This window comes from Symphalangus syndactylus, chromosome 8, assembly GCF_028878055.3.
Source record: "Symphalangus syndactylus isolate Jambi chromosome 8, NHGRI_mSymSyn1-v2.1_pri, whole genome shotgun sequence".
Classification (NCBI taxonomy): Eukaryota; Metazoa; Chordata; class Mammalia; order Primates; family Hylobatidae; genus Symphalangus; species Symphalangus syndactylus.
Window position 1 is genome coordinate 81,881,033 of NC_072430.2, and position 12,220 is coordinate 81,893,252.

Consider the following 12,220-nt stretch of genomic DNA (forward strand, 5'->3'; position numbering starts at 1 on the left):
CATAGTATGAAATCCCAGATAGGGCCAATCCATTTTGGGGCATTCTATCCCAATTTCTGATGAATTGGGGTCAGTAAAAAGAATTCAGGTTGCCAGAATTAGCCACTGAGCTATTGAGAAATTTAGAATAGATATTAGTGATAGAGGCAGGAGGCAGACAAAGGCCTACACAGATAGAGAAGGACCTCTGGAGAATTTCCAACCTGCCCCACAAGTGTTACACCAGATGTTTTGTGCAGATAAGGGAACCTGCACAGGGGGCTTACCTGGGCATGCCCGCAGCAGACTGGAGGCCCACATGCACTGGGGGAATGGTGTGGAGCCACCAGAAATTCAGGCCTAATGCAGGGGAGGAGCCTGGCCTCTTCAGCTGGTTTGTAGTGGCCCTGGTATTCAATTTGGGAGGTGGAAACCTGCTTGAAGGACCCCCTCTCTTTGCTGAGAGGTTTCTTTTCACTTAATACATTCCACCCTCCTCACCCTTCAATGTGTCTGCCTGCCTAATTCTTCCTGGTCATGAGACAAGAACCCAGATTAGCTGACCTAAGAAGCAAAAAAATCCTGCATCATTTTGGTGGCCTCTATGGGGACTTGTCAGAAGGGTGAGTAAAATGCAGACCCAAACATCTCTCTCACTTTTGTTTCTGAGCTTTCTCGTCCTCAGACTTTTTCTGAAGGCAGAGGAAACTGCCCCTTTCCCTGCCCCATCATTCTCAGGCATTGGAAATGTCGGCCTCAGTCCAACCCAGTCTTTTCCATGGATTTTCCTTCATTTTGGGGGGAAATGTATTGGCACCTATCTTTTCTTTTACAATATTAGGGGCGTTTCAACCTCACCCCAATGGTCACAGGCATGTGCACAGGACAGACAGGTGAGCGGTGGCTCCCCGCCCCACTTCCCTCCTGTCTGGGGCACACGGCCTGGGCCTGGGGTGGCTAGCTGGCCAGTGTTCCCCACCAGGCACCCGCAGAGTCTTCCCTTCCCCTGGCCAAGGTGTCCAGCTCGGTGGGAGCCCCAGGAAGGACACAGCAATGAAAGGTTTCTCTCCCTGATGAAGAAACCCATTGCATAAGAATAAGAGGTTTCTCCCCCAGGAATCTTTCCAGGCTTGCATCTAAGCATTTTTTTCTTCCTTTTCTCCACCCTGTTAGCAGTTAACACAGCCTTGCAGATATAGGGAGCTTTTCTATGCAAGAGTTTTTTTTTCCTTTTGGAAGGCATCTTGTTAGGCCAGGACCCAAATTCACAAGACACCCTTTTTCTCTCCCTTGTTTGAGGAGAACCCAGCTCCTTAGCTTTACCTTAGCATTCAGCTTATGATAAGGAGGCAGCAGCCAGCTGCTGGCTGCAGTCTATCAAGGTCTAAGGAACGCAAAGGTTATGACAACAGTGGAGACAGGGCATATGTGGGTGAGTACAGATATTCCCACCTTCTAGGCCCCTCTGTTAACATGAGTAGAAGCTGCACTGACACCTATGGATAGCACCCTGTCAAGGTTGCCAGGACTTGAAGATATAAGGACAGAAGAAAGAAAAGAAACACCTCTTCTTTCTCTCCCTCATGTACCCCATATTTGCTGGGAATACAAAGGAATTAGGGACAACTTATCCCATCTTCCTAGCCGGGTAACCATTCATCTTTAGTCTGTACCTCTCTCAAATGCATCCTGAGGCCTGGGGGCTCCTTAGAGAAAATGCCTTCTTTTTCCTTTTTCCTCCTCTGTCCTCTCTTCACAGAGGGGTAATTGTGTCCCCCTACTACAGGATACTCCCCTCGGATGCAGCCTCCAAACTGGGAAAAGTTAATTTCCCAGACCTTAAACTGCTTGGCTTAGAACTGAGCTGAGGGTGAGAGGTGACAGCATGCTGGCAGCCCTCGCTTGCTCTTGGCACCTCCTTGGCCTTGGCGCCCACTCTGGCTACACAATAGGAGCTCTTCAGCCTGCTGCTGCACTGTGGGAGCCCCTCTCTGGGCTGGCCAAGGCTGGAGCCAGCTCCCTCTTCTTGTGGGGAGGTGTGGAGGGAGAGGCGCAGGCGGGAACTGGGGCTGCACATGGCACTTGCGACCCAGCACAAGTTCCAGGGGGGCGTGGGCTCCGCGGGCCCTGTACTCAGAGCAGCCAGCTGGTGCCGCTGGCCCTGGGCAGTGAGGGACTTAGCACCCGGGCCAGCAGCTGCAGAGGGTGTGCTGGGTCCCCCAGCAGTGCTGGCCCACCGGCGCTGTGCTCGAATTCTCACCAGGCCTCAGCTGCCTCCCTGCTGGGCAGGGCTCGGGACCTGCAGCCTGCCATGCCCAAGCCTTCCACCTGCCATGGGCTCCTGCACTGCCCGAGCCTCCCCGACGAGCGCTGCCCCCTGCTCTGCAGCACCTGGTCCCATCGAATGCCCAACGGCTGATGAGTGTGGGCACACAGTGCAGGACTGGTGGGCAACTCTACCTGTGGCCCTGGTGTGGGATCCACTAGGTGAAGCCAGCCGGGCTCCTGAGTCTAGTGGGGACTTGGAGAACCTTTATGTCTAGCTAAAGAATTGTAAATACACCAATCAGCATTCCGTGTCTAGCTCAAGGTTTGTAAATGCACCAATCAGTGCTCTGGGTCTAGCTAATCTAGTGGGGACTTGGAGAATCTTTATGTCTAGCTAAACAATTGTAAATACACCAATCAGCACTCTGTATCTAGCTCAAGGTTTGTAAACACACCCAATCAGCACCCTGTGTCTAGCTCAAGGTTTGTAAATGTACCAATCACTGCTCTGTGTCTAGCTAATCTGGTGGGGACTTGGAGAACTTTTGTGTCTATCTTGGGGATTGTAAATGCACCAATCAGCACCCTGTCAAAACGGACCAATCAGCTCCCTGTAAAGCAGACCAATCAGCTCTCTTTAAAATGGATCAATCAGCAGGATGTGGGTGGGGCCAGACAAGGGAATAAAAGCAGGCTGCCTGAGCCAGCAGTGGCAACCCGCTCGGGTCTCCTATCCCAGTGTGGAAGGTTTGTTCTTTTGCTCTTTGCAATAAATCTTGCTGCTGCTCACTCTTTGGGTCCGCACTGCCTTTATGAGCTGTAACACTCACCGCGAAGGTCTGCATCTTCACTTCTGAGGCCAGCGAGACCACGAACCCACCTGGAAGAATGAACAACTCCAGACAGGAGGAACAAACAACTCCAGATGCGCCACCTGAAGAGCTGCAACACTCACCACAACGGTCTGCAGCTTCACTCCTGAAGCCAGCGAGACCACGAACTCACCAGAAGGAAGAAACTCCAAACACATCCGAACATCAGAAGGAACAAACTCTGGACACACCATCTTTAAGAACTGTAACACTCACCACGAGGGTCCACAGCTTCATTCTTGAAGTCAGTGAGACCAAGAACCCACCAATTCCGGACACAAGGGGAAGGGAATCCAGAAGTCTGACATGCCAGCAAAAGGGTAAAAGTTTCTTTTACCGGTTGGACTTTTGGCCTCTCCCTCCCTGTGCAAACCGGTAAAAGGAATGGTAAGGATCACTGTTTATATTCTCTGTAAAGTTTTGATTAATGAAAAAGGATTTATGAGTTTGGTCTTAAGCTGTAGCCAATCTGGTATGCTTTGCATGTCTTTCTGTATGGTTCTATCAGAAAGAGGGGTACTTTAGGATAGAATGTGGGTGTAGGACCCCATAAGTCCACTTTTCAAGTCAGCCCAGCAAACTGGTCAGTAACAAACTTTGCTGAAGGCTTGCATCTTGTTTACATCCTTGGGAGCATGACCTGTAATTATGTGGGAGTACTTTGTTTTAGTCTCTGACATTTTACAATGGTGGCTCAGGTTCAATCCCGGCTTGGAGAATGAGTACTTTCTTCCTTTCTTTTTTTTTTTTTTTTTTTTTTGAGACAGAGTCTCACTCTGTCGCCCAGGCTGGAGTGCAGTGGCACAATCTTGGCTCACTGCAAGCTCCGCCTCCTGGGTTCACAGAGAATGAGTACTTTCAAGTTAATAGCTGTGTGACTTCTACCATTTGCTGATTCTCTTCCCCTCCATGAACAACTTCTAGCTTCTCTTCTTAAGTCTTCCTTTCTCTGAGCTACACTTAAAGATTCTAGATGTTGTAAAAACTGCTTACCTCCTGCTTTGAAAATACTTCGTACACTGGTAGTTAAGTCATAACCTTGAGGCTTGTTGGTTTCACCTGTGAGGTTACTTTTGGTAAAGTTCAAAAGCCAGAAATATTGGCTGCTTGGCATGGCTAAAGTCAGGTAATATGGGATTTAAAAGGACTTTCTTAAGGAGTGCTCAGCTTAATTAAAAGCAGATACCCAAGTATGTTTAAAGGACCTTTATGGCTTTTTTCCCTTCTTGAATCTTGTTTTGCTGGAAAAAGGTTTCTTCTCAGCTGACTGAATTATTTTTCTCCATTTTGTCTTGCCACTCTTAAGGCACACATGAGAGAGGCCCTAAAATAATTTCTGATGGCCTGTGACTCCTTGGCAAAAACAGAAAAGGCACCACAGATCCCATTTTGTGAGAAACCTCTGTTTTCCTCATGGAACCTCAGAAATTAGAGGCAGGTAGATCCCTCTCAGAATCTGTTTTTGTCTTCCAGCCATACCTGTTTGTTAGGCCCTAGAAAATACAGGCTTTCCTAGCCTTGCTCTTAAAGGGCTCCACCCAGAGGCCAATAATCCAATTAGATTGGCAAATGAAAAATCTTACAACTACTAGATTTTCTTCTGTCTGTCTATATAATCATTATGTGTTATGTGTGTTATGTTTATAAAGAAAAGAGCTCTAATTAATTGGTTTGAAGGAAAATAAGCACTTAGATGAAATATTTTTTTAAAAGAAAGATAAAAGCTGTAATACTTTTTAGTATTTAGTCTATCGTTACTTCTCCAAAGAGGTACATCTAACTGCCATTAGAATAGGGGCAAAGACGGATCTTAACTGCTTCCTGCTGACAGGGGGCACTATTTTGGGAAGATGGCAGTCAGATCTCCCTCAGAGGCCTATCTAAGGGTCCCCAGTAAAAGGGAGCCATCGTCTGTGGTTCTGGTTGCGTGACCGTTTGGAGTTCGATGGCCTAAAGGGGAGAAGATACTAACTTCTCTGACATAAAATCAGTCCTAACTCAACCACAGTGGAAAAGTATATAAATGTTGACATCTATAAATCATTTTCCGTGCTCCAGTCATATAACCAAGTCAGTAGTGTTCCACCTTACCAGAGGAGAACTGAAGAACTTTGAACTGTGAACTTTCCCAAGGAAAGGTAAGTCAAATTTCAGATTTAATGTGTAAAAACTGAGGAGAACTAGAGGGTAGTCAGTGTAGGACAGCCAAGGGAGCAGCTGGAAAGGCACCCAACCCAGACTAGGAGTTGATTTAAGGATTTAGGAGCCTCTAACCTCAAGAAGGAATAGAAAATACATGGAAAATGTAGCCTGGGGAAGAGAGTTCTAGGCAGCTACAGGGAGGTGGTAAGTTTGGGAATATAAGGTTTTCCTGCAGAGATCTGCAAAGATGATCTGACTGAAGTTGTAAATTAGACTTGGACCCCAGCCTCCCTGCCATCACCATGTCCTGGCCACAGACAATGGAGACAGCACAGGGCAGGATTAAGGGTATGGGCTGTGGAGTTTGAGAGGTAGTAGGACTGAATCTTTGTCTGCCTCCAGAGCCATAGAGCAGCTCTCAATTTCTGTAAAATGGGAATGATGACATCTACTTCTCAGGGTTGAAGGTTAACTGTTCAGTTGTTATCATTACTAACCTATCCCCTGCTTTGTAGCCAGTGTGATCATTCTAAAATATAACTTTTGCTTCTCCCCCATTTAAAACTCAATGGTTCCCCATTGCACAGAACAAATACTCCAATTTCTTAACATGCCTTTCAAAGTTTTTTGGTGATCTGGTCCCTGTTTCCCTCTCCAGTTTCATGGATCATGGCCCTTCAGCCACATTAGATCATCTCACTTCCCCAACTCCCCATGCCTGCTCAGCTTTGCCTGGAACACACGTCTCCTTACCCTTCCTTACCAAAAAAATGCCTCCTACTCTTCAGACCTCAGCTGGGCAATCTTCAATAGGAAACCTTGTATTTAATGAATGTGTATACTCAATATGTATATATGAGTATATATATATAGAGTACACATATGTACATAGAGACATTATCAGTTCATGTGAATTTATCTCTATGATACTCTACCTTAGAATGTAAACTTCAAAATTATTTTAATATATTCTGTATATCAACACAGTGTGCCTAGATAATTAACACCAACCAATTTACTGTTTCTTGGGAGCAATTTTTATAAATATGGTAGTTGTTTTAGGGTCTATTGGGAAATAACTTTGTTATATACATTTTTTATTAAATAGTTCATAGTTTAATATAAAATATACCCAATCATAAAATAGCATCAGACTAAGGATAACCATCTTGCTACAAATCATGGTAGAGTTAGACAAGTTTTTCTAACTTAGAGTCAACAGTAGGCAATGCTTAAAATAAGATCACAGGGGAAGGATGCAAAAGAATTGCTGGTAAATGTTCCTTTTTGTGTTTAAACTGTTTTCAACAGTGTGACAACTGAAACTTAGGATTGCAACCAGAGGGGCTCCTCTTACCTCTGCATCAAAGCGCGGATCCTGGTAGGCATCACTGATGTTCACTGGAAGGCCTGTTGAAGCAACCAGCTCAGCAATGCTGTTATTTATTAACCAGTCGGAGTATGATGATTTCTCCATGCTTTCTTTGAAACTATCAGAGCACCAAGGTAGACAGGAAGAAAAGAGAGATACATAAGTTTTCTTGAAAGGAAACCCTATAAACTACACTAATATCAGGATAATCTGTCCTTATTAAGAAACAATAAGTGACATTAGTCACAGAACAATAGCAAGGTAATTATCAGTAACTACTTCGAAATGACTTACCTGCTATAATGTATAATAATTAAATCCATGAGCAGAAACCATAGATTCCCTATGATTCAGAGAGAAACTCTAGGTTGTATTTAGGTCCCAAAGCTGGCAAACATATGTAAGGACCAAAATTAACAATAATACACCAACAACTAATAAAATTCCATCAACTTCCCAGCTTGCCCTTTTTAATTGAACAGACTAGACGTTTTGGCACAAGGAAGAATGAAACCCAAATAGGGAAAAATCAGGAAGTAAATTGGGAATTTAAAAAATTACAAATGCAGCAAAAGAATATATCTAGACTATGGTCTTTTAATTAGTAATTATTTGAAAAACAATTTTACTATCTTATTCATTATTTTGATAACAGTAATACTTTAATAACTTTTAGTATCTTAGTTAACTATTTTGGTAATTTTAGATTATGTTTCTTAACAATAGCACATATTCCACTTACAAAATCTCACTTAAAAGCCTATTTTAATGCAACAGACCCGTAACATTAATAATTAAAACTATTTTCATATTTAATTTGAACAAGGAATTTTATGCTAAATGATTTTTTTGAACTTTCCCTTGTATCAGTTTCACGACAGACACTACATAAACAGAAATGCTGTAAGAATTAGTTAATATCCCTCATTCTTCTCTTCCTTTCCATCTTTTCTTCCACAAGTACATATTGAGCACTGTCAGGGGCCACGGAGATACAAAATTGAGAACTGTTCAAATTAGTATTGGCAAGGAAAATTTTCCTGGAGGATGTCTGATTTGTGGCTTGGCAAGTGATAACTGAAATTATGTGAATGGATGCAAGCATACTAGGGCAAGGTTTTCAAGCTGCCTTCTGTGGAACCCTGGATTTCATGAGATGTTAAATGAGTATACTACAGCAAGAATAATAATCACTCTATTGACTTTTTAATCTAAACTGCACTATATGTAAGAAAACACTAAATGTGCACGTCGTCTTTGTTATTATGCAATAATGTCCCTGTGTGAAATTATGCCATGTTGAGAAGGCAGGAAACTGCATGGAAAGGCCATTGGATGCATGAGTGAGTGGGACACATAGACATTATTTACCATCATTAATATATCTCATCTGTAATGATTGCCGGCCTGTGTCTGATAAATTCAGCATGTATTTGTAATGTTATTCATCCCTTATTGCATATTAAACATTAATAATACATAAACTTTATTCTCTATGGCTCTCTGGCTGAAAATGGAAGTTTTAATAAAAAGCTGAGTCTTATAGTTCTTAGATGGCACCTAAATCAAAGAAGTAAAAAGACTGAGTACTTCAAAGAGAAGAAGAAGCTTTATTTTCTAAAACAAATCAAAACAAAAGAACAAAAAAGGTTTTATTTTCTTTTTGCTGTTTTATATACATCTCATTTCATGAGATGAAATTTTATGTTGTGCTGCAATGAAAGCAAAATCTAGGAGAAACAAGATAATGCACCTCACACAAAGATCTAAATGACTTAGTGAAGTCATTACTAAGTTTATAAAAGGGTATGGGCTAAATTCTGACCTTTCTTTCAGGGATTAATTGGCTTGCCAGTTCATTCTGCACTGTGTACTTTATTCCACATTTTAATTTTTGAGGTGTTCTGTGATCACACCGTTTCGAAGCTGCTGACCTAGAGTGTTCTGTGGAGTGTGGGAAGCATCACTGCAGCAGGAGCTGGGGAGAGGTCTGGGCACAGAAGTCAAGGGAGGAACTTGAAAAATGGTTAGGTAGGGTGGGGCTCAAGGAAGGAGCCAGTTTTACCAATAAGTGTCAACAACCTTCAAGCTGGGTCTTTCAGGATGAGAAAGAGTTCAGCAAGGAGAGATTGGAGGAGTTAGAAGGAAACAGCAGGAACAAAAGACACAAATGCAGCAGAGTACAAAGTGTGTTCTTGGCACAATGAGTAATTGTATGGTGGGAATAAAACTGAAAAAGAGATCAAGGCTCAAAGGTGAGGCCTTGACCAAGTTGCTGAGACCTTAGTTATAGGCAATGGAGAACTGTTTAAGAATATGGAGCAGGGAAGTGACGTGGTTTAAGATGTGATTTAGAAAGCTTAATCCAGGTACAATGAGCAAGAAGAACTGCATAACAGACACTGAAGGTGGGAAGAGGTCCTGTAAACCACAGAAGTCATGCAGGTGGGAGGTGATGGTGCTGGTGACTCAAGAGGTAATGCATTAGATTCCACAGGCTCTGTGGCCAGATAGCAGTGGCTTACATTTTGTTCCCAGCTGCCTGTGGCCCTATTAGCAGAACACAGTTGTTTTAAGGAGTGGGGAGATAGGGGAAAGATGACAGATATTCTGTAAGCCTGGGACATGTTCATTATTGAAAGTCCAGGAACAAAATCCTATCAGTCCTCAGGACTGAAAACTCTAATCCAGAGTTAGGATAATTTTCAGGGAGAGTAAAATGCATGAGATCACTCAGGGACAGAGCACGTAGGGAAATCTATATCTAGGGAAGGGAAGGAGAAGAAAAGTGGTAATAAAGGGGGAGGGGAGAAAGAGAAGAAATTTTAAGGAGGAAAAACTTAAATTTATTGCCATCTACTGTGGGCCAAGGGTCAGGCCAGATACTTTACCTAACTAATTTGTTTTGTCCTCAGATAAATCCTATGAGATGGATATGCTACTCTATATTTTATAGATCAGAAAATGGAGACCTAGGATGCTCAATGACTTTCCCAAGTGGAGATAGAATAGAATTTTCACCTAAATCTGACCCCAATATCCTAAATTATAGTATTTTTCCTGTCGCCTTTCATAAGGAGTTAATGGATAGCGTTATAGCAAGAATAGTGGGTTATCACCTAAGAACAAATAGGGAGGGGCAGTCCACATCAGAGAGAGTTTAAGGAAGCTGCTAAAGATAATAAACACTTCAGTCTGAGACTTTAGTCACAGGAACGGGGAGGAAAAACCACTGGAGTTGATAATTAAGAGCTTTAGGTCCCCACTTACAGAATTCCCAAAGAAGATATGATGACAAAAACACTTACTGAGCAGGGGCTCCTGAAAAACTCACTCTAAATCTAAAACATGCTTAGAATTTGGCTTGGTTCAGTTTGCATACTGAATTGAAATCATTGTAAAATCAGTGAACAGTGTAGAAGGAATATTGACTCTGTGCAAGGCAGGGTTGAGGCTGTTTCTAAAGTATAAGCTATGATCTCTGCTCTCAGGGAGCTTGCTACTTAACTGGGGAGATGAGAAATAAACACACTGACATTTAAACAATATAAAAATTAAATGCCCACTTCAAATTTCAAATGAAAAATTTTTCACATAGATGTGTTGATAAGTTACCAAGTCAACTGTACTTATCACGAGTGGGGAAGACGTCCATGGAGGGAGAAATGACTTCAGGTGTTGTAATCTAGCTAGGGCTTCAGAGAGGAGGTGAGATTCGAACTGACCTATAGGTCAGTGCAACAGTGCAAACAGATTTTCTGAAAATCACCTCTGCATTTCTTCAGTTTAATGTTGCACAGGAACATAAATTAAGGCCTGAGTGATCAGATCCTCAGAGAGACAAAGACAGGAAAATTGATTTGTCACTTGGTATTTACATCACTGCCTTAGTCCATTCAGGCTGCTAGAGCAAAATACCATAAGTTGGGTGACTTATAAACAACAAATATTTATTTATCACAGTTTGGAGACTAGGAAGACCAAGATCAAGGCACTGGCAGATTCAGTATCTAGTGCCTCTTGCTTTAGTTCAGTGTCCAGTGCCTTCTTGTCCTCACATGGTAGAAAGAATGAGGGATCTCTCTGGGGCCTCTTTTATAAAGGCACTGATTCCATTCATAAGAGCTCCACCCCCATGACCCAATCACCTCCTAAAGGCCCATCCCTTCATACCCTCACATTAGGGACTGGGTTTCAACATATGAATTTTTGGGCAGACACAAACATTCAGACCAGAGTAAACACATTCTGGCTTATGAACCAGCTCAATTTTGGAATTCCTAATGGTCTACTATAATGCAGAATCATAACACTGAGTTAGAGCTTTCAAAAGCTTGCTTCTGTTCTTTACAAACAAAAGGTAATTTTATGTTATGATTAAGATCATAAGTTTTGGCATACCTCAATCAAATGTCCCCTTTTCTGCTTTCTAGCAAAGTGATCTCAGGAAAGCTTCATCAATAAAACGGGTATAATACTACTACTGTAGAGATTAAGGTGATAATTCATGCAAAGTGCTCAGCATATTATTTAGCCCATAGCAAACATTTTCTAAAAGCATCACAACTCTTAAAGCAAATTCTGCACATGACAGTACCCCTTTATACATTTCAGTGATGTGGTGTTGTGAGTTTAATCACAAAGGAAAGGGCCCAAATTATTTCTGCTTTTGAAAGGACACATCTAACTTTTAGGGTAAGCTCTTTCAAAAAGTTCCTACAGCTCATCACCTCCCCCTGATTTATGAGGGAACTTTTATTCAGTATGGTTTTCTCTTTTGCAATTGGTTGCTGTTGGGACAGAACATGGTAAGATCACAGACACAGCCACGTGTATTTGTGTAGGTTCTGCCTTGCACAGGGAGAAGTGGGGGTGGAAATTAGTTTAACTGTGCTTGTTTGCTTGAAGTTGCATCCACCTGGAGAGGGCACCTTTTCCTAATTCTCACAGAGACATTTGTATGGGCTTTCAATGGCCCTCCTTCAAGCTTTTCTTCAACACATCTGAAAATTGGGCGTGTAATCTCAAATGGAGCACCATCAGTGATAGGAAACTGACTACCTATCATACATTACATTATATTTTGTGGCAGCTCAGTTTACTTTCTAATAGTCATCATCCTTGGTTCCAAGTTTCATGGTTTGTGGCCACAGAGCATGGACCTCATTATCTGACAGCCCTCAAAATATTTAGCAATAGTTAACATGTCACCCATGATCATCCACCTAACATCATTCTTCTCCCACCTGTCTCCAATTCCTTAAGTTACTCCTCTTGTGGCATGCCTTCCTTATTTGTACCCTGCCAGTCCTAGATGTAGCCCCCCTTGTTAACAGTCCTTTGCAGTATGAAAGCCAGTCCAGCCCACAGTTCTCTCCATAGGGTCTGAGTAGGATGAGGGGGATATGACCACCTCCTTCATTCTAGACCCTGTTTCTACCAACAAACATCAGGAATGACAATTCCCAATAGGTCTTATTTTTGATAAGTTTTTGGAAGTTTAAATTAATATTAACCAACTTTCTTGAGTCTAAATTAACCAACTTTCTTGAGTCTAAAAACTCCCATCAGAGATATCAAAGGCCAA

The 12,220-nt window shown here is 42.4% G+C and overlaps 1 protein-coding gene across 2 annotated transcripts in view; it reads right to left on the bottom strand.

Annotated features, from left to right (window-relative positions):
• The window catches only part of PDE11A (phosphodiesterase 11A), a 443,979-nt gene that overhangs the window by 201,726 nt on the left and 230,033 nt on the right, over nucleotides 1-12,220 (bottom strand). For both annotated transcript variants that reach the window (XM_055289828.2, XM_063644786.1), the window contains exon 6: nucleotides 6,619-6,751. In XM_055289828.2, coding sequence (XP_055145803.1) covers nucleotides 6,619-6,751 — 133 coding nt within the window. The remainder of the gene's footprint in view (nucleotides 1-6,618; nucleotides 6,752-12,220) is intronic.